Source organism: Mytilus edulis, chromosome 11 (assembly GCF_963676685.1).
Source record: "Mytilus edulis chromosome 11, xbMytEdul2.2, whole genome shotgun sequence".
In the NCBI taxonomy this organism is placed as follows: domain Eukaryota; kingdom Metazoa; phylum Mollusca; class Bivalvia; order Mytilida; family Mytilidae; genus Mytilus; species Mytilus edulis.
In genome coordinates, this window is record NC_092354.1 from 79,889,059 (window position 1) to 79,913,538 (window position 24,480).

At 31.5% G+C, this 24,480-nt stretch overlaps 1 protein-coding gene and 1 long non-coding RNA gene across 2 annotated transcripts in view; both read left to right on the plus strand.

Annotated features, from left to right (window-relative positions):
• Window positions 1-2,422: 2,422 nt before the first annotated feature.
• On the plus strand, window positions 2,423-13,586 carry LOC139496372 (uncharacterized). Its single transcript, XR_011657640.1, has 3 exons — window positions 2,423-2,512; window positions 8,911-9,009; window positions 13,493-13,586. It is a non-coding gene; the product is annotated as an uncharacterized lncRNA (long non-coding RNA).
• Window positions 13,587-19,294: 5,708 nt separating this feature from the next.
• Window positions 19,295-24,480, plus strand: part of LOC139494638 (putative ankyrin repeat protein RF_0381) — a 75,246-nt gene continuing 70,060 nt past the window's right edge. The window contains exons 1-2 of the mRNA XM_071282797.1: window positions 19,295-19,402; window positions 20,587-20,685. Coding sequence (XP_071138898.1) covers window positions 19,340-19,402; window positions 20,587-20,685 — 162 coding nt within the window. The 5' untranslated portion in view covers window positions 19,295-19,339. The remainder of the gene's footprint in view (window positions 19,403-20,586; window positions 20,686-24,480) is intronic.

Genomic DNA, 24,480 nt, shown 5'->3' on the forward strand with positions numbered 1-24,480 from the left:
TTTGCAATGTGCAACATTTGTTGTTAATTAAAGCGTTTATAGAATGAAAAGATCTCCGTCAATAGCTTCAGTTGGGATGTCTTCTACGTGTTGAAGTAAAATTATAGCTATTATTGTATTTCCGTAGGGTAATACGCCTCTGCATTTAGCATTCAACCCGTACGGTAACACGGGGAACATGTTTGTGATGGTGGAAAAAAGTAAAAACACAAAAATACTGAACTCCGAGGAAAATTCAAAAAGGAAAATCCAAAATCAAAAGGCAAAATCAAAAGTCCAAACACATCACTAAACTGATACACGTACTTTGGGTTATACTATTACTTTATCGGATGTTTTCTCTACCAAATCAAATGCTTGTCTCCAAATGACATGTGTTTTATATCCGTTTTTATCGACAACTGTATGGAAGGATCATGCTCCACTTATTTTGCCAATTAAATTGCACGAAACGGTCAACATTCACCTGCTAATCCACATAAGCACATGGATAAAATGCGAATATGCAAAACAGCAACTTTGACATTTTTAAAAATTACTTATTTGTCAAAGTTTGAACGAAGACAGCCAAAGTAAGATAACAAATGGGGTTTTGTGTCAAAGGAGATCATGGTTTGATATTGTCACTAATTATACTATCCGAACAGCAAGCTAGCCCTAGCAATTAGTAGTGTAATCCAGTTCAACGATAAAAACAACGGACTAAACTTTATAAAAAATCAAAACGAGAAACTGTTATGAAAGTCACCAACAAACAATCACTACTGAACAGCAGGTTCCTGACTTAAGCCAGATGCAACCCTGAACTTAAAATATCAATTGAAATGACTTAACTCAATCAAAAGACATATTAAAACAAGTGAACATACACTGAACAAATAAATTTGATGTATGACACAATGTAAATGCAAAATCAATAAAATAAGGTGTAAATAAATAAAGACAACAGTAGTTTACCGCTGTGAGATGTTTAATGATTTCTGAAAGGCCAACATAACGTTGATAAAAATAACCTTGCCGCCAAAAAGAAAACAGACAAAGGAAAATTATTGTGTTGTTAGGTATACAGTAAAAAAGAAAAACGAACATATGTTTTACAAAATTAATAGTTTTGTTGTTCATAGTACCAGAACAGAAGTGGAAATTAATAGTCATACTAAAAACTGGTATATTTTAAAATAGAGAAACGAGATATACCCCTTAAGGGCATACGATACAATTACAGGGGAGGTAATGACGTTGCTTACGTAACTTGCTATTTTCGCTACGTCAAACTATGCCTTATCGGGAAAAGATTCAATTTTCGACTGATTTTTATCATTCAAACTTATTGACCTGAAAATGAGTTCATGGACCCCTCTTTTTTACAATTTCATTTGGTTTGATTACATTAGAAGATTATGTGTGCCAATTTTCATAAAAACGTAAATAGTGGATTTTTTTTAATTTGATAATAATACAGCAAAAAATGTCGTTTTTTCTCAATTCATGAACATTTGATAAATATCAGTTATTTTTGAATAAAAAATGCATAAAATTTTAGGATACTAATAAAATACACAAATTACAAATTATGTAACAAAAAACAATTTGTGTTTATCTTGTAAAACAAAAAAAATATGGCTCTCTTTCGAAAAGGAAAATACGGCCACAAATCTGAATTTTGAGCAAATATACAAAATTTCGACCCCATTTTACTCAAAAAGTAGCACATGAAGGTATATTTTTTATTACATATGTGATTTAATCAGGTAAGAAATAATCTATATGGAAGTTTTTATCAAAATGTAAATACGGGATCAAAACTGTATCGTATGCCCTTAATAATTTAACATACAAACAAAAACAGTACAAATTATATCAACAGGTCAAATTATGAAGAACATTCTAGTACTCTCTGTTACTGAAAGCTAGTTAAAAGCCAAAAAACAATTTGTTATAAAAAATCATGCTTCAGAGATTGAAATCAACTAAAACACCTTATGTTTATCAATTATTCAATATGAATAACATTCCATTTGTAATATAAATTACCTTAGTCTATTTCGTTTTTAATATATTGTTTTATTGTTTCCATTTTTTAAAAACAGAATTACCAATAATTGTAAATATATAGATGTAATCAAACAGAATTCCAATATAAATTTATCTATGTTGAAACGAATAGGCTCAAGTATAAAATTTAGAATCTGAAGTCAAGCCTTTAACATATATTAAAATTAGATGATATGCACTTATCAGAATGACAAAATGTAAAACAGAACATTCTAAGAATAACATTATTTATAAATTTTTAAAAGAGATCAAAACATTCAAAGTCAAATATTAATAGAAAACACTGACATTCTGATGTCATAATGTAAGCAATCTGCAGAGCTTAAATCATTTTCATGTTTTTTATTTTCACTTTTATGAATAACAGGGATATACTCCTCTTCATGAAGCAGAGAATGTCGAAATCGCAGATCTGTTGATCAGAAACAAAGCTGATGTTAATGCTCCTGGCAATAATGTAAGTTATTAATGATGTTGAAGAAGAAATTTTTGAGACTCTGCTTGTATATTGCACATTTATGTGACAAAACGATCAAATATTCAAAGTCAAGTTTATAGTTTCCTGAACAAGACAATAGATTATTTTATAAAAAAAATGCAAAAAAAAAAAATTAATAAAAAATTACCAAATATACAGAAGGTAAAGTTTGCCAAATTGATTAAAAACTTCAATCATTTATATGAATATAATGTCTAATGTATCAAGAGAAAATGAAATGACTAAAATTTGTTGGGAAATAAACCATGTCAGTTCACCAGATGTTAATTGAATTAGTTCTTGATAAATACAATAAAATGTCAGTAGCGCTCATGAAGCACAGATAACTCGGTTGATTCATTCTCCGGGAACTAACAGTTTACCAGAAGTGTATTTACTTACTTCTTGATAAAACCTAGTTTGATAGCTAGCTAGATATCTCACTTTTATCTGAGTTATATCAAATTACATTATGTTGACAACGATGTGTGAAAAAACCCAGACAAAATAAGTAAACAATTATATTGTTTTTAAATTCTTTCAATTAGTGGGTTCTGCAGGCATAACTTATAACGCTGTCGTCGTCGAAACATCATGTGTTTACTTTTCGTTACAGAAGCTGTCTAATACAAGCGTCACACATCAACGTATCGCTCCGACGTACGCTGTGCGTGCTGAAATATCATGTACTCTGCCAATTTGCTTGTAATTTTGGATGCATTAAACCTTTTAATCATATTTGTATTTTGTTCACAACAAGCTTCACGCGTGTATTAGGCGTGCGAGAAGCACACATAAGCGGTTATCGAACGTTCAAATAACGAATGTTGGCGTAAACCTGGCATTTGTCTAACGTGGATATAATGCACGCTACGAAGGAAAAAAGTCTTTTTAACGTATTTGAGACGCGTCCCGGTCGTATCATGGACGTTCTATTAAGGGGGGTTCGTAACAAACACACAAACATGCATTTAAGTTGAAGTCGTTCGATGTTGAAGCATATATAACGTGCCCTAAACGTGTCTCAACTTATTCTGTAACGTTTTAAACGCATTTGTAGCGTATGTATGACGTCCGTTGACACACGCTTGAGGTTGATGAAAATCTTTAAGCTGCATAACAAATTCCTCGAGTTGTAGAGTTCACAAAGCTTATAGCTTTGTACTTCGACGTACTTCAAACTGATGCATCGTGCGTCTAACGATTGCTTAGCGTTCCACTTGCTAGAAACTAACGTATACTGACTTTGTCAATTTACTGTACGTTTGGTGCACGCTGGTCTATACGCCAATGTATGACATCGGCATTAGAAAACTTCACCTGCTTCTCATGATATCTTTATAAATATATATTCTGAGTGTGTTCAAACTAAGCATTAAGCTTTATTTTTTGTTTTGCTCTATTTTTTTCACACTAGGATTATCTGTCATTTTATTTAGACGTTCATGGATCAAACACATGCACAATTACTGTTGTGTGCATCATTTCAATCTGTTGTTATGTTAAATTTGCAATATGCAACATTTGTTGTTAATTAAAGCGTTTATAGAATGAAAAGATCTCCGTCAATAGCTTCAGTTGGGATGTCTTCTACGTGTTGAAGTAAAATTATAGCTATTATTGTATTTCCGTAGGGTAATACGCCTCTGCATTTAGCATTCAACCCGTACGGTAACACGGGGAACATGTTTGTGATGGTGGAAAAAAGTAAAAACACAAAAAATACTGAACTCCGAGGAAAATTCACAAAGGAAAATCATAAATCAAAAGGCAAAATCAAAAGTCCAAACACATCACTAAACTGATACACGTACTTTGGGTTATACTATTACTTTATCGTTAGTTTTCTCTACCAAGTCAAATGCTTGTCTCCAAATGACATGTGTTTTATATCCGTTTGTATCGACAACTGTATGGAAGGATCATGCTCCACTTATTTTGCCAATTAAATTGCACGAAACGGTCAACATTTACCTGCTAATCCACATAAGCACATGGATAAAACTCGAATATGCAAAACAGCAACTTTGACATTTTTAAAAATTACTTATTGGTCAAAGTTTGAACGAAGATAGCCAAAGTATAAAGGAGATCATGGTTTGATATTGTCAATAATTATACTATTCGAACAGCAAGCTAGCCCTATCAATGAGTAGTGTAATCCAGTTCAACGAAAAAAAACAACGGACTAAACTTTATAAAAAATCAAAACGAGAAACTGTTATGAAAGTCACCAACAAACAATCACTACTGAACAGCAGGTTCCTGACTTAAGCCAGATGCCACACTGAACCTACATTATCAATTGAAATGACTTAACTCAATCAAAAGACATATTAAAACAAGTGAACATACACTGAACAAATAAATTTGATGTATGACACAATGTAAATGCAAAATCAATAAAATAAGGTGTAAATAAATAAAGACAACAGTAGTTTACCGCTGTGAGATGTTTAAGGATTTCTGAAAGGCCAACATAACGTTGAACAAATAACCTTGCCGCCAAAAAGAATAAGGAACACAGACAAAGGAAAATTATTTTGTTGTAAGGTATACAGTAAAAAAGAAAAACGAACATATGTTTTACAAAATTAATAGTTTTGTTGTTCATAGTACCAGAACAGAAGTGGAAATTAATAGTCATACTAAAAACTGATATATTTTAAAATAGAGAAACGAGATGTACCCTTTTAGGGCATACGATACAATTACAGGGGAGGTAATGACGTTGCTTACGTAACTTGCTATTTTCGCTACGTCAAACTATACCTTATCGGGAAAAGATTCAGTTTTCGACTGATTTTTATCATTCAGACTTATTGACCTGAAAACGAGTTCATGGACCCCTCTTTTTCAAATATGAATAACATTTCGTTTGTAATTTTTTTTACCTTAGTCTATTTCGTTTTATATATTGTTTTATTGTTACCATTTTTTAAAAACAGAATTACCAATTATTGTAAATATATAGATGTAATCAAACAGAATTCCAATATAAACTTATCTATGTTGAAACGAATAGGCTCAAGTATAAAATTAAAAATCTGAAGTCAAGCCTTTAACATGTTGCACGTCCATATATCAAACACATGAACAATTACTGTTGTGTGCATCATTTCAATCTGATGTTATGTTAAATTTGCAATGTGCAACATTTGTTGTTAATTAAAGCGTTTATAGAATGAAAAGATCTCCATCAATAGCTTCAGTTGGGATGTCTTCTACGTGTTGAAGTAAAATTATAGCTATTATTGTATTTCCGTAGGGTAATACGCCTCTGCATTTAGCATTCAACACGTACGGTAACACGGGGAACATGTTTGTGATGGTGGAAAAAAGTAAAAACACAAAAATACTGAACTCCGAGGAAAATTCAAAAAGGAAAATCCAAAATCAAAAGGCAAAATCAAAAGTCCAAACACATCAAACGAATGGATAACAACTGTCATATTCCTGACTTGGTACAGGCATTTTCTAATGTAGAAAATGGTGGATTGAACCTGGTTTTATAGCTAGCTAAACCTCTCACTTATATGACAGTCGCATCAAATTCCATTACATTGTCAACGATGCATGAACAAACAAACATACTCAACATGCTCAAAGAGTAAAAATGTCAAAAATAGGGGTACAGCAGTCAATATTGTGTTATCATCTTAGTATCACTGTAAAAACAACAGATGTAACTAAGAAGCACACAAAGGCATACATCAAATTTAACATACTCATATTGCTTTTCTTATACGATTTAATTTATCTATGTAAAGTCTACCCGTAAAGGATTGAAGGTCTCAGTACTGGTGTAAAATTGCGCGTTTGAAATTCGCACAGGTAGACATAAAAATAATTTTGTCGTTCGATTGACGGCATACATAAATACAGAGTCACGTAAAGTAGATATAACAAAAAACAGACTTAACAGTAGAAGTAATAATAATAAATAAAATAATTGTGTGGTTCAAAGTATGACGGGATACATAAGAACAGTGTCCCATGTTTGATACGTCTAGGTGCAAATGTGTCAGTCAGAAATACCGAGGTTAGATTTCCAATGCATTTAAAGATATTTCTGATAAATTAAATTCAGATCGTCTTTTTTAACTGTGCACTTTTTTCGAAATGTTTATACAGTCATTGGATGGTGTAAAGTTCTCAATAACTTCCAAATAACACCATACACAATTACATCATTCACTATACACCATTACACCATACACCGTGTGTCAATACACGATAAACCTAACACATTACACCATAATGCAATTTAATTTTAAAATCGTCTGTAAAAAAAATAATGATATATTATTAATTTTGATTTATTACGTGAATGATAAGTTTCCTATATTAGAATCAATATGTAATCTTAGATGAGGTTTGTTTATTAAAATGCATACATGTTATGGGTTCCTAAAAGTAGAACTAGGCATTATAGCTCTTCCTTACTTGAGGGACCTACATGTGTATGCGTTGGCAAGGACATTTATTGTATTGTACATGTATAATTTAATTTTGGATGTAACGCTTCTTTTGATTGGCTGACGTTATATTGTTATGAGCCCATAGACACAATACGCGCGTTATTCAGTGTGTACCAAAGTCTTTCTGTTATTTCTTCATATACAGAAAAAATAATTCCTTAAATGGAGTTTACCAAAAAAACTTGCTAAATAGAGATGTTATGTGTGTAAAAACAGAAGTGAATATTACTAATGAATGTGGAACCCAGTCTTAGTTATTAAATCTAACTTCCGTGTATTGTATTCACATTTTTATCTTTATTTTCTTTATTTTTTGTACCCAAGCAGGACAACCTACCGCATAACTCATCCCCATTTTTCTTGCCAAATTTTACTTTATATAAGATACAGAAATGAATAAGTTTGTAGCAGAAGCATACTTTGTTTGACATTTATGAAAGGCACTCTATCAGTCAGGATTTTATGTGTTGTTCTTTGATTTCAATGGAAATCGTCTATTTTGTCACTAGATTATTCCAGAATGTATTATCTAACATTATTTGGTCGGTATATATATAGTTTATCAAAGGTACCAGGATTATAATAAAGTACGCATTTCTGATTAAAATGAGAGTGTATTAAAGTAGGAATTGATTTGATAGTAACTAACCATCATGTCACTGATATGACCGGAAATGTGTTGCATTTGAAACAAAACATGAGTAAAAACATGGCGACTCATGTAAAAAATCACAATCTCTTAAGAACGCATTGAACACTAAAAAGTAGATGTTTGATGCATGCTTATTCCAGGTATACAATGTCCGTTAAATTTATAATTGTTCAGAATAAATGACAGTTTTTAAAGCCCTGATTATGCTTTCATTTGATAAAAGCAGTATTTTACATGTATGCGTTTCATTCTCCCTGGCTAGTTATTTGGTCTAGGCACCTCTAGAAGGACTTTTTAAAAACTACAATAACATTGTTCGTGTGTTGGCCTTTACTGGGTTTTTTTTCAATTACAATCCTGACAATGGACCCATTCTGATTTTGTTCTGATTATGTTTTTTTTCTCATGTTATTTTTGGCAAGACATCGAAAAAATAGTTCATGACGTCGTTCAAGAAAATACGCTTTCAAAGCTTGCTCTGAGTGACCGTACACTTTAACTGTAAGTGTCATCTCCAAGCACACTGTTGTTTTGTCTAATTCGTTGATTTGAACAGAGGGATAACAGATACCAGAGGGACAGTAAAACTTATAAATGGAAAGTAAACTGACAACACCATGACAAAAAAGCAAAAGCTTCAGTATTTAAAATAGTGATGTTCGCAAAACTTAATAATGCATTGTTTGGTTTTTCCTCAAAAACCATTATACAATACTGACAATGTTTTTTATCAAATTGTTCGTCGTGACATACCGTCACTTTAAAATTTTAGTTAAAAGAGTACCGTACCTTTTTATAGGCATGTTCCTCTCTGGAAAGTTTGAAATAAATTGTATGGAGATATAAGTCATGAACCATATAAAGTAGACATTAAACACATTGTAATCGTCTGAAACGTTTTGCAGTGGTATTTTCACAAGAACCACTTATACCTTACATGTTGAAAGCTAAGGATGCATTAATTACTTAACACGTGAAACAAATCAATTGTCACTATGCCTGCGGAAGTCGGGACTTAGTTTGTTTTTCTATACTTTCACAAAGTGGTTGAAGCATACGGAACATGTGACGCTTTCGTATGTATAATGTATTGAGTCTTCGTTGTAGGCGCTGAATCAGTATGTTTCATCTGCTCCGTTTGATATCTGTATTAATTAAGTTTTGCCTTCTTTTTGTAAATATGTCTCATCATGTGTTTCTTATCAATAATAAAAAACAAATATTTTCACTTGTATAAATAACAGGGAGCTACTCCTCTTCACGAAGCAGCAAAACAGGGAAATGTCAAAGTCACAGATCTCTTGATCAGAAACAAAGCTGATGTAAATGCTCCTGACAATGCTGTAAGTTATTAATGATGCTGAAAAGAAGGACACATCTTCTGCAAAATACCAAGAGAGTCTCAAAATATTATACATTTTGTTACAGAACGACCATTTCAAAATATTCAAAGCCAAGTTTCTACATTTTCTAATTATGTAAAGAGATACATGTAAAAAAAATCTTAATTAAAATATCTTATTAATCCTATCTTCTCTTATTTTATTTCAAAATTCTGTCTCATGAACAATCTAGGCAAATGGTGGCAATTTTGAATATTTGAACTCGTACCTTAAACATAGCGCGGTGACCCATACTTGTTATCGTTTTTTTTAAACAGCTTAGTAACATCTTCATTTTGGCAAAGTCTATGACAATTCTGTCATTTTGTTATACCTTTGAACTACCTCAAGTATTATTATATTGACGTATGTTGACATATATGTTTAAAGAATTATCTTGCAAGTAGTTTTATTTTCAGGGCAATAAATGATCAATGATGAACAAAATGTATAACAAAGCACTGTTTTTACAATTATGCATGTACAATTATTAAATTATCCTAGATTTGTGTAAGTTTAATATCATTTTAATCGCAATTACAAAAATGTAAATGAAAACATCAAAGGAATGATGATTACATTTATTGTTGAAAATTTTATAGAGACTAAAATAATATGAAGTTTGAAGAGCTATCCCAAAACGTTTAAATTTGTGTACATTACTTATCTCACCAGTGTTAAAACATATTTACAATATAAAATCTTAAATTTAAAAAAAGGTTAAAACATTCAATGTCAAATATCAAAACAGAAACTAGCATTCTTTTGCCGTAATTTAAGTAGAAAAACATAGATCCTAAAATTATTGTTCTGGGTATTCATTTATTTTCGTTCATACCGATTTTGCTAAATTGAGTAAAACTTGTATTTTCCTGAATATTTGATTTCGTGGTTAAGGTCTGCATCTGAGACAATTATTCTTGAAATTTGTATAACCCATAGTGGATAGCGGAAATAGTTATAAAAGGTACCAGGATTATAATTTAGTTCGCCAGACACGTGTTTGGTCAACATAATACTCATCTGTGACGCTCATATCAAAATGTTTATAAAGCCAAACAAGTACAAAGTTGAAAAGCATTGAGGATCCAAAATTTCAAAAAATTGTGCCAAATACGGCTAAGGTATACGATGCCTGGGATAAGAAAATCCTTAGTTTTTCGTAAAATTCTAAGGTTTGTAAAGAGGAAATTTATAAAAATGACCACATTATTGATATTCTTGTCAACACATAAATGTTGACTACTGGGCTGGTGATACCCTCGAGGACGAAACGTCCACCAGCAGTGGCATCGACAAAATTTATAAGACACGTTTTATTTTCTAGTTGTTATCAGGCAATGTAATTGCTGGTGACAGACATTACTGGGAAAAGTATTGTCTAAATTTTATGCCTAAAATGAACTATCCCAAGTCTTTTTGTACAATTATAATTCCAATGCAATTTGTTTTACAAAATACCAACCAAGTTCAATGGGTCAGTATTTTTCATCTTTCAATAAGATTGTAGTAAAAATATTGGTTCATCTTTTAAAGATTAAGTAAAAATCTAAACACTGATGATAATGTGATATCTTTAAAATATATAAATGTGCACTGATTTTGTCATGAAATATATGTATTGTTGTGAACTCAAAAGACTTCAATGTATAAAAGGAGCATTCATATATTCAATAAGTTTGGACTATCGGCTGTGATTTTCTTCCCTTTGAATTTTCTTTTACATGAAAAATATACACATTTCGGAATTTGTAAAACCATTTTGTGTCGTAGACATATTATAATGACTTCATTAATATAATTTTTGATATACAATTTAAGGTTAAATAATAAACTATGGCAAAGAATATTAAATATTAAGACCCAGAACAGCAATCGTAAAATAGATTTTGATAAACATGACAACATCGTTTTGAATCTTTTATTACATATATGTAAACTGGTAAATATAGAACTTTGGAATGAAAAAGGCTAGGAATCTTTTAAAATCTTATCAATGATCAGATCAATGGAAGAAGGTATTTTGCAAACATGAGGTAAAACTAATCTAGGAATGAACGCCTCTACTCTCTAGTTTTTAATTTGAAAAATAACATCATCGGGTCGGGGGTAACTTCGTTGTCAGACCTCTTAAATCCAAATTATCCCTTCTTGACCTTAAATAATTATAAACTGATACAGTCCAGAAGATAACCAAAGGGATACATTGCAATAAATATTTGAAAAAAAAACAATTTGTCCATACAAAGAAAAAAAATTGTGTTTAGAAAATTTTGGAAACTGACCGATGTGTAGTGTTTGCAACCATCAGCATTGATATTTTTCTGCTTCTAACTAACTAATGTTATTCTTAGAATTTTCTTTTTTCAACATTTTTAACATTCTGATAAATACATAGCATAGAGATGTTAAAGGCGTCGACTCCAGATTTAAAATTAAATACTTCAGCCTATCCATCTCAACATATACATGATATAATAATAAGTTCAATATCATACATTAATTTACAATTAATGGTAATTCTGTGATGAAAAATGTTTACAATAAAGAAAACACTTAGAATGTTACGTGAAACGCTATTCCTATTGAGTAAATTATAACATGTATAAACATAATGTGTTTAAGTTAATTTCAGTCTCGGATGCATGTTTTTTTTATTCTAATTTATTTTGGCTTTTTATTAGCATTCAGTAACTGAGAATACTCTCAAATCGCACTTTCGTGATAAGTTGACCTGTTGGCATGGTTGATATAATTTGTAATTTTGGGTTATTTTACGTTAATTAATGGAACGCCGTAATAGTTTATAGTATATATATTTAATGTGTTTTGTCGTTTTTTCTTTATATTATTGCTTCTGACAAAGTTGTAAGCTATTAATTATGAAGAAAAGAAGGACACATTTTCGGTAAAATACCAACAAAGTCTCAAAATATTGCACATGTATGTAACGAAACAACCATATTCAATCATATAAAGCCAAGTTTATGTGTTTCCTAAACATATGAAGAGGTTAAGGTAAATAATACGCAAAAAAAGAAGAATGACAAAGTCTATAGAAGGTCAGGTTTTCCTCACCGATTTACAACTTTATCATTTAGATGTTTATAATTTCTGATGTATAAAGAGAAAATAAACTGACTCAAGTTTGTAGAAAAATATATCATGTCAGTAGCGCTAGCGACGCATGGAGGACTTAGCTTAATCAACAGATGCGTTACATCCAAAATTAAATTATATATGTATTAATACAACATACAGCCAATAGATTATAATGAGGTTTTCACAAAACAAAGATGTATCATAACAAAAAGTAAAGAACATTTACCTAACATTTGAGATAGGACGCTACTATTTACGAAATTATTTAAAGGAAGGATATACACAACATAGAGTAACGTGAAATAAACCAAAGATGGTTATTCTTAACGTAAAGAGGTATCCCCAAATAATACAGCAGATACATCTCAATGTAATACATATTGCACAAAAAAAAAACCCGTAGCAATGGCATATCAAATAATTGTGTTTGACCAAACACACAATTAAATTGACATAACACAGATATGCAATGTCGGGAAATAATTGAAGTTACACATACAATAAAGACGGAATGACAGGATGAAAAGACAAACCGACAAAACACCTAAAATAGTTACACTATTAAACAGTTAAGGCGTTCCATAAGTAAACATAACGTAACAAAAAAGAAACATTACAAGTTATATCTACAGGTCAAATTATCACGAAAGAGCGATTTGAAATTACTCGCATTTACTGAAAGCCAGTTAAAAGCCAAACTCAATTGATGCTTTTTATGCATGAGAGTCCAAACAGCAACTTTTAAATTTTGACATACGCAAGCATTATTCTGTGTTGAATTATAATCTATATGATGCAAATGTTGATGTACTAACATATTACCTATATACTAAGATACTTACCAGCTTGAATTTATGGTCAGAAGTTTCTTTTACAAAATACCCCAATGTTTACATTTTGCCATTGATTGTCATACAAATAATCACTTAACACCGTCATGTCAAAATTATCCAAACTATGAGAAACACTTCAACCAAACGATCCTGGATTTGACAAGGTCACTACCCATGAAAATGGGATACGAAGCAACGTGAACCATTATATTTATATCCCATTATACAAGATGCGAAGGGTAACTTTTCTATCCGCCTTTCAATTAACAGAAACAATATTTCCTTTCTTTTTTGATAGCTGCATGCATATTTTTCGATCAGAAGTGTGTCATTTTAAAACAATTTTTTCAACATTTTTGGAAAGAAAGTAAAGGAAATCTGCAACTTAAAGTTATGGGATTTGATTGTTTATGGGCTATTTAATTCCAAATGAAAAAAATAGCGATTGATATAGTGTTTAATGTAATGTACCATTATTCACTGCTATAGTATGTTTTTTTTCAATAAAGGGATCAACCCCTCTTCACAAGGCAGCAGCACATGGACAGGTGGAAGTCATAGATGTTTTGATTAGAAATAACGCTGAAGTCAATGCTACTGATAATAATGTAAGTAATACAAAAATTATATAAAAAAGCAGAAGCGATCTGTAAAAGATTAACTCCTTTACCAGTTTATAACCATTCGTGGAGATTTACAAATTATGAGGACAAAACAGTTTTAAAAACTGAAAAACCCAGATTGCCGTGTTCCTAGTATCGATGTAGAATCGTAGTGAATTATACAAAAAGGAAGCGTATTGAAAGATATCTTTTTCCTGAAAAAAAAAATAAGAAGAGCGAAACCTTTACCGCATATTATGCTATGAATGAATCCATAATGACGTGTAAAAAAACTCAAACGAGCATCATGACGATCTAAATGACGACGGCGCCGATGCTTCTACAAAATAAAGGCAGGAGATGTTGTGTGGTCGTCAATGAGACAAAGAGCTTAAATAAAGGGGTTGTAAGCAATCATTGGCAGCCGTACAATATCGTTTTGCTGTCAATAAATTGTATTCACGGCAATAGAAGGCCACCTCGTTAATAACAAAACAATTTATGAAAAACAAATATGAAACACATGAATCAATGACAACCATTTATATATATTATATTTGGCAAACGCCAATGGCAGTCAAATGCGTTTTGTTTAAATATTCTTTTTCACTTTTTCGGTCTTTTGGAAAATGTTGTTTGTGCTGTTTTTAGACCCTTCTACAACGAAATTTGTTTAACATGCACACGTATAAAAATTGCGGTTTTTATCCAACGCAATCATAGGTTTGAACGTAGTTTTCAATTTAGACTTGTTCATATTTTTTTGTTTGGGCTTGTATCATATTTTCCCTCCGGTTTATATGATCCGTTCATCCTATATTGACTCTTAAAATTCAAATGTTTATCTAGAACATGAAAAAATGAGGGTACTTTTCTAAAAATGAGGGTACTTTTCATATGGCCTTCCAAATACCGTTTCGATATCTAACATCACTGAAGAGACATTAATTGTCGAAATCCGGATATTGTGTACTTAAAAAAATTTTGACACCGTATGTTTGTGGCATAACATCGTGGCCACGAGTTAAATTATTTTGTTTCTGTTTAGTATTAAATTTATATTAAGATCCATTTTGTTACATCTTTGGATCAATTATATTTGGCAATCGCAAATGGCAGTCAGCAGGGTTAAAGAACATCAGTTGTTCGACCTGTTAGTGAAATGCGTTTTGTTTAAATATACTTTTTCACTTTTTTGGTCTTTTGGAAAATGTTGTTTGTGTTGTTTTTAGACCCTTCTACAACGAAATTTGTTTTACATGCACACGTATAAAAATTGCGGTTTTTATCCAACGCAATCATAGGCTTGAACGTAGTTTTCATTTTAGACTTGTTTATATTTTTTTGTTTGGGCTTGTAACATATTTTTCCTCCGGTTTATATGATCCGTTCATCCTATATTGACTCTTGAAATTCAAGAGTTTATCTAAAAAGGAGGGTACTTTTTCTAAAAAATGAGGGTACTTTTTCTAAAAATGAGGGTACTTTTTATATGGCCTTCCAAATACCGTTTCGATCCCTAACATCACTGAAGAGACATTTATTGTCGAAATCCGGATCTGGTGTACTAAAAAAATATTGACACCGTATGTTTGTGGCATAACATCGTGGCCACGAGTTAATTTTTTTTTCTTTCTGTTTAGTATTAAATTTATATTAAGATCCATTTTGTACAACTTGTGATCAAATAGGTTTGGCAATCGCCAATGGCAGTCAGCAGGGTTAAAGAACATCAGTTGTTCGACCTGTTAGTCAAATGCGTTTTGTTAAAATATACTTTTTCACTTTTTTGGTCTTTTGGAAAATTTTGTTTGTGCTGTTTTTAGACCCTTCTACAACGAAATTTGTTTTACATGCACACGTATAAAAATTGCGGTTTTTATCAAACGCAATCATAGGTTTGAACGTAGTTTTCAATTTAGACTTGTTTATATTTTTTTGTTGGGGCTTGTATCATATTTTCCCTCCGGTTTATATGATCCGTTCATCCTATATTGACTCTTAAAATTCAAGAGTTTATCTACAAATGAGGGTACTTTTCTAAAAATCGGGGTGCTTTTTATATGGCCTTCCAAATGCCGTTTCGATCCCTAACATCACTGAAGAGACATTTATTGTCGAAATCCGGATCTGGTGTACTAACATATTGACACCGTATGTTTGTGGCATAACATCGTAGCCACGAGTTAAATTTTTTTGTTTCTGTTTAGTATCAAATTTATATTAAGATCCATTTTGTTACATCTTGTGATCAATTATGTTTGGCAATCGCCAATGGCAGTCAGCAGGATTAAAGAACATCAGTTGTTTTACCTGTTAGTGAAATGCGTTTTGTTTAAATATACTTTTTCACTTTTTTGGTCTTTTGGAAAATGTTGTTTTTGCTGTTTTTAGACCCTTCTACAACAAAATTTGTTTTACATATACACGTATAAAAATTGCGGTTTTTATCCAACGCAATCATAGGTTTGAACGTAGTTTTCAATTTAGACTTGTTTATATTTTTTTGTTGGGCTTGTATCATATTTTCCCTCCGGTTTATATGATCCGTTCATCCTATATTGACTCTTAAAATTCAAGAGTTTATCTAAAAATAAGGGTACTTTTTCTGAAAATGAGGGTACTTTTTAATATGGCCTTCAAAATACCGTTTCGATCCCTAACATCACTGAAGAGACATTTATTGTCGAAATCCGGATCTGGTGTACTAAAAAAATATTGACACCGTATGTTTGTGGCATAACATCATGGCCACGAGTTAACAATTTTTTTTTCTGTTTAGTATTAAATTTATATTAAGATCCATTTTGTTACATCTTGTGATCAATGATATTTGGCAATCGCCAATGGCAGTCAGCAGGGTTAAAGAACATCAGTTGTTCGACCTGTTAGTCAAATGCGATTTGTTAAAATATACTTTTTCACTTTTTTGGTCTTTTGGAAAATGTTGTTTGTGCTGTTTTTAGACCCTTCTACAACGAAATTTGTTTTACATGCACATGTATAAAAATTGCGGTTTTTATCCAACGCAATCATAGGTTTGAACGTAGTTTTCAATTTAGACTTGTTTATATTTTTTTGTTGGGGCTTGTATCATATTTTCCCTCCGGTTTATATGATCCGTTCATCCTATATTGACTCTTAAAATTCAAGAGTTTATCTACAAATGAGGGTACTTTTCTAAAAATCGGGGTGCTTTTTATATGGCCTTCCAAATGCCGTTTCGATCCCTAACATCACTGAAGAGACATTTATTGTCGAAATCTGCATCTGGTGTCCTAAAAAAATATTGACACCGTATGTTTGTGGCATAACATCGTGGCCACGAGTTAAATTTTTTTTTCTGTTTAGTATTAAATTTAAATTAAGATCCATTTTGTTACATCTTTGGATCAATTATATTTGGCAATCGCAAATGGCAGTCAGCAGGGTTAAAGAACATCAGTTGTTCGACCTGTTAGTGAAATGCGTTTTGTTTAAATATACTTTTTCACTTTTTTGGTCTTTTGGAAAATGTTGTTTGTGTTGTTTTTAGACCCTTCTACAAAGAAATTTGTTTTACATGCACACGTATAAAAATTGCGGTTTTTATCCAACGCAATCATAGGCTTGAACGTAGTTTTCATTTTAGACTTGTTTATATTTTTTTGGTTGGGCTTGTAACAAGAAGATGTGGTATGTTTGCCAATGAGACAACTTTCCACAAGAGACCAACATGACTCAGAAATTAACAAATATAGGTCATCGTACGGTCTTCAACAATGAACAAAGCCCATACCGCATAGTCAGCTATAAAAGAAATGACACTGTAAAACACTTTTCAAAGTTATCCCTCGTTCATCATAACTTTTAAGTTGTGATATCATCCATGAAAAATGATCGAAGTGACATGAAAACTGTAGCCACTAATTTCTCGTCAAACGGTTTTTGACGAATACTAAATGTCTTTCCTACATTTGTACTTCGTTATGGCATAATAGGGTATGTTCTAGAATTAAATCAGCAGTGGCTTCCCGGGGGCAGAAATAGCACATATAACCACCTACAATAAAATAATTTAAACAATATTAACTATATTTAGTATTTACTTCAGGATAAATTATTTGTTGTTTACTGTCTTAATCAGAAATCTGATGTAAGATGACACATGCGTGTCGCCTGACAATTATTATCATGTATCATAATTTCCATCGCTCATTCACATATTTTGTGGCATACCTAGTTCAATAAATTTCTGTATATTAACAAAGTTCGTGTTTTCCCATTTCCAAATTTCTTGAAGCTTGTTCACCCTTCCAATTTTATAATATACTAGTATGTTGCTGTTTTCATAAGAACAATTAATTATATATGCATAAAAAGAAATGTCATAAGATGTTGGGACGTTTCGTAAATAATTCATCGCCATAATTTCATAATATGCTATCAGATATACGTTTTTAGTGTCAATATCAATAAAACAGTTTCCAGTTACGATTATCTTTTTTATTTTTAAATACCATAATTACGATTATCTTTTTTCCGAGTTACGATTATCATCCCGAATTTTTCAACGGCTATTTTCAAAGCGCTTAGACAATTCCAGTGCACCGTTACGATTCAAATATGATGAAATGGTATAGATAAACCTTGCAGCTGAGTAACTATTGACAAAAACATGCTACATTTAAGAAAAATGAGTATAAAGATTTTACCTATATCTACCGTCGCCATATTGGGATAATCGTAATTGCAGTTACGATTATCTCTTTAATACCAGTGTATCTGCTGACCGACTTAATAATAAACACATTATAGTGGCTGACTATGTTCATGTACTACATGTGTTTACTATTTTTTTTTTTGAAATTTGAAACAGTGTTGTTTCCAATGGTTGGTATTAACCAAAGTGCATCGTGTGTCAAATCTTTAACAATCAATTTGGCTTAACATTTTCATTGACCTGAACACTAACCTTATAATCATAGCCAGCATCGTATCTGAAAAGTATTCCGTTAAACTGATAAACAACTCAATGTTTGAAAATACCATGGAAAACACACGTTAACGGGTGAATATAATATTAATGACTACTGATAAGCAACCGTTTCAAAGATTTTAAATGTACGACATTCATTTGGACTTTGTGCGTAAACCAACGGGAACAAAGTTCGACAATTGTTTACCGACACTGATAGTTAAGCCTATTAAATTTAAACCGACGACTTTTACAAAGACATATCTCACATTCAAAACATGATTGACACATCAAACTATTGTATGGACAACCCGTTTTCGAATTCCGACCAACGTCAACAACAAAAAAATGATTGGTATGCATGTGGTGGTCAAATGATGGCTAACTTTGTATGGATGTTTACAAGATGTGTTAATATCGTCGTATATTGTCGATAAGCTGTAAGAGTTAAACAGATTTTATTTTTTCCCAGAGTTCAACAAATCGGGCTAAAACGTCACGACCCACTCGAGAATTCAACCAAAAAAGTTACAAATACTTGATTTTCTCCGTTATTAGAAGGAATATAAATTTAAAACTTTGCAAATGTGTTTTTTATGTTAAGATGAACATAATTAGATGATAAGTAAAAAATCGCGGAATTTCCCTTTAATAAAGTGTAAAAAATCTACGTTAATAGCTTTAGTTAGAATGTTTTCTACGTGTGTAAGTATGATTGTACAGTAGTAATTATTATATTTCCTTAGGGTAATACGCCTCTGCATAAAGGAATCAACTCATACTATAACCAAGGGAACATGGTCATGATGGTGAAAAGTTTGATTCGTCTAGGTGCAAATGTGTCAGTCTCAAATAACAAGGTTAGATTTCCAATGCATTTACCAATATTTCTGATAATTTATATCATCATTGTTTCACTGTGCTCTTTTTTTAAATGTGTAAAGATAATACTAAAATTATAATACTGTATCCTCAACAATATACAAGTATAAATTCTGAATTTGAAATAAAGTTATATAAAATACAAATAGCAAAAAGGATTCTAGAATTGTAATACTTTGGATTCATTCATTTTCGTTGATACCAGTTTTACTGAATTGAAAAAAAAAAAACTTGTGTTTTCGTGTATATTTTATTCCGTGTTGTTGCCAAAGTCTGCATATGAGACAATTATTCTTGAAATTTGTATAACCCGTAGAGGATAGTGAAAAAAAACAATGAGGCACGTTTTATTTTCTAGTTTGTATAGAACAATGTGAGTACTGGTGACGGACATTACTTGTAAAAGTATGTTCTAAATTGTATGTATATAATGAAATATCCCAAGTCGTTTTGTACAATTATTATTCCAATGCATTTTTTTAACAAAATACAAACTAAGTAAAAACAATTATACAACAGGAACACAATTTAACTTTAGCATTCTGCAAAATTATACTCGCTTTCATATTTATGATAATTCAATGATTGTTATAAAACAGCAGTTTTCTTAAAATGAAAGGGTATATGTATGTAGACCATTAAAAGTATTTTAAGTAAACCTTCTATTCATTTGTATAAAAATCGAGGCAGAAGATGTATTCCTTACATAAAAAGTATTTAAAATTTAAAATAAACTATGTATTTTTTTTAATTTACGGACACTACTTTGATCTTATATAATATATAATAGAAGGCAACCAAAATTGTTAAAATGCGGGCTATTATTCCGTTATCAGAACACAAACAGGTTTTACAATTTTCACATGATAATAAACGTTCCTGTTGTGACAAATATTCTAAGCGAAAAAATGCACAAAAGTCCAAAAGAGCTCCAATGGCTTTAGTTGGAGCTAAAGGGCCAATGGAAAGGATAGCTACAGATATCCTTGGGGAGTTGCTCGAGACAGAGAGTAGTAACAAACATGTCTCGGTAGTGTCTGACTACTACACAAAGTGGACGGAATCTTTTGCCATGCCAAATATGGAAGCTAAGACTGTGGCTAAGATGTGTTTTTTTATTTTTATATTCAGATTTTATAATTTTCACTTTAATGAATTTCAGGGAGCTACTCCTCTTCATAAAGCAGTGAAACTGGGGGAAGTTGAGGTCACAGATCTGTTGATCAGACACAAAGCTTATATTAATGCTCCTGACAATGTTGTAAGTATTGGATTTTGGATCCTCTATGCTCTTCAACTTTGTACTTGTTTGACTTTATAAATATTGTGATATGAGCATCACTGTTGAGTCTTATGTAGACGAAACGCGCGTCTGGCGTACTACATTATAATCACGGTACCTTTGGTAACTATTAACACCACTGGGTCGATGCCACTGCTGGTGGACGTATCTTCCCCGAGGGTTTCACCAGCCCAGTAGTCAACACTTTGGTGTTCACACGAATATCAATAATTTGGTCATTTTTATAAATTTTACTGTTGACAAAACTTTGAATTTTTAGAAAAACTAAGGATTTTATTATCCTAGGCATAGATTACCTTAGCCGTATTTGACACAACTTTTGGGGAATGTTGGATCCTCAATGCTCTTCAACTTTTTACTTGCTTGACTTTATAGATATTTTGATATGGGCGTCACTGACGAGTCTTATGTAGACGAAACGCGCGTCTGGCGTACTAAAGTATAATCCTGATACCTTTGATAACTATTAATAATTATGTTGAACAAAAGGACACCTTTTCTGCAAAATACAAACAGAGTCTCAAAATATTGCACTTTTATGTTACGGAACAATCATATTCAACCTTTTAAAAGTCAAGTTTATGTTTTTCCTAAACATATGAAGAGATTAATGTCAAAAAGATTCGACAAAAAAGGAAGAATGACACAATCGATAGAAGGCAAACTATAGATTTGTTCATTCTTCTTTTTTTAAAATAAATGTATGTAACCGAATGTAAACTTATCACGATATGTTGACATGGATAGGCTCATGTATATCATTTCAAATATGAAGTCAAAGCCTTTAACATGTTTGAAACTTAGGTGCTATGAACTTATTAGAATGATAAAAAAGTAGAAAAGAAAATCCTTTGAATAACATCAGTTTGTTAGGAAAATAAATACGAATGCTTAATCCAATGTAAACTTATCATGAAATGTTGACATGGATAGGCTCATGTATATCATTTCTAATCTAAAGTCAAAGCCTTTAACATGTCTGAAAATTAGGTGCTATGCACTGATAAGATTGATAAAAAGGGTAAAAAGAAAATCCTAAGAATAACATAAGTTAGTTAGAAGAAAATAGAAATGCTGATGGTTACGGCCACTTAAACTTAGTCAAATACCCATAAGTAAATTACACGATATTTTCAAAGAGTGTGACACCATCTCATTCTTTAGCCCACTGTATGAATATTCTCGTATAATTACAGCTTTTTGCCACCATAGGCTGTTACCGCGTATCGACAAACCTGAAGGTCATTTTTTGAAAATTAAATATATTAGCAGAGGTATTGATTTTATCAACTTATCTAGTATATTTAATGACTCTACCGTTCAAAGCTTTATACCTCCCTATTTTGATAATTTAGACCACCTATAATTCCATACACACACAAAAACCCAGCAGAAGTTTAATTTTTAATTATACGTCGGTTACATCAGACGTGAATATATATAGTAATATTCACTTAACTTGAAACTGTGAATCGTCGAAGATTAGATATGTTATATATGGCCATGTTATTACAGGGGACCTCAATATCGTCCAGGACATAGTGTTTAAAAACTTTTTGAAAAAAGGACCAAAATATCGTCCTCCATCTAAAATAGATTGGAAAGAGTGTCGTCGAGTCACAAAAGATGCTCTTTCCTCGTTTTGTAAAAATGGTGTAAACGGGAAAAATCTGATGAAAAATCTCTTGATTTTTATTTAAATAAATGTATGAATGCGGTAGATAAGATAATATCACATTTTGAAAATAATTTAGAAGTAAATAATAGAGTACATAATACACCTATTTCCAGAATAAGAAATAAACTTCAAATACTTTCAAAGCGGTTTGTGTTTGTACCGGCCGACAAAGCAGCCAACAATGTGGTGGTGGTATGCCGTAAATACTACACGGACGTTCTTAAGAATGAAATTTTAAATTCATCTACATTCAAGACCATCCGCTCCACAAAGAGTCATATAGTAAACAAGCATATCACAACCACATCAAAGCGTAAGGTTTCTTTTGTACATTTGAAGGTCCCTACTATGTATTGGCTACTTAAACTACACAAAAAACATTTAAATATCGTTTCATCTCGGCCTCTAGTAAAACGTCGCTTATTTAAGGAGTGTAATCGTCATTCGGACTATACGGCTATAAATCACAGTATTGGTAGTTCAAAGGTTACACTTCACATTTTGACATGTCGTCAAAAAATCGTACGGTACAATTTTTGTAAAATGGGCTTTGAAGTTCGTTCCCTTATTTTAAAGAAAAAAAAACTTTTAAAATTTTTTAGGCCTACATTCTTAAAGTACATTCGTGATATGCTTTTTGTTATTATATACATTGTTGTTTCACATTATTTTAACAATTTCAAACAAAGTTTAGCAAAATTAATCCGTTATTGAAGAGTTTTTTGTATATTGAATACTACGAGTATTTTTCATTTAAATAATAGAGTACGTTTCAATTCATTTCATCATTATTTTTTTTCGCTAAATGTAAAATAATCACATATATGATATTTCAAACCTTTGTTAAACAACAATTCCAAAATCCTTTATCTCAGAAGCATTACTTTGACTTTTGCATTGAAACAAAATATACACTACAAAATGAAGATACAGGTTTTCCTCTTGAAATTCGACTTTCCAAAAATACTGAACCGGACCGATACTATTATTCTAATCTATTATTATAAATGATATGTCGTATCACAAAGATTTTTCATGGCTAAAATTTGTTAAATTCGATCTTTTTTGTTAGTTCATGGTCCCATTTCGTGTTGGTTGTCGTGTTTTTATGTATTTTTTAAAAGATTTCTTATTTTCGTATGTTTATTGGATATGGTTTTATTTCTTTTTATTTATTTAAAAAATTAAGAACCAAGTCAGAATTTGGACATGTAGTTATCTGGAAAATGTTTGAATTAGGAAGTCCTGTACGATTAGATCCTAGTAGTTAATAGTTATCAAAGGATTATAATTCACTGCGCAAGACGCGCGTTTCGTCTACATAAGAATCATCAGTGATGTTCAGATCAAAATAGTTATAAAGCCAAACAAGTACAAAGTTGAAGAGTATTGAGGACCAAAATTCCAAAAAGTTGTGCCAAATACGGCTAAGGTAATCTATTCCTGGGATAGGAAAATCCTTAGTTTTTTTAATATTTCAAAGTTTTGTAACAGGAAATTTATAAAAATGACCATATAAAAAAGGCAACACATGTGTTTTAAATTTTAAAAGTGTATCATGTGCAAGAGAAGAAGTACTGAATCACTTCCTTTACTGTAAAGAGTAAACGTTGCTTCTTAAGTTCTGTTGAAAGACTTAATGATGGAATCTGCCAGCAATATGTTGAAGCGTATGGGTCTTTTGTTGAAATTCATGATTGGTGAACCAATTCGATTCTGATGTCTTTTTGCACTTTCCCTACCACCCTTTGGCCCATCACTCACAACTTACACCAGTCTGAGAGGTGGTATCGCATTGCTTTTTAAAAATGTATTGATGATAACAAAAAAGTAAACAAATTGGTGACCTTGCAGCTGACTATTATAAAAATGTGACCCTATGCTTTTCTTCTAGCGCACACAGTAGCAGACATTTTTTACCGCTACGATATGAAAAACTCAATAAAGTTGTCTGCTGAAAAGGAAATCCGCACAAAACCTACAGCTTCCAACAAATTGTATCAGATTATTGAAGGGAGATTATATGTTGTGTCATGTGTTCTATTGTTTGTCTGTTTGTCTTCTTTCCATTTTTA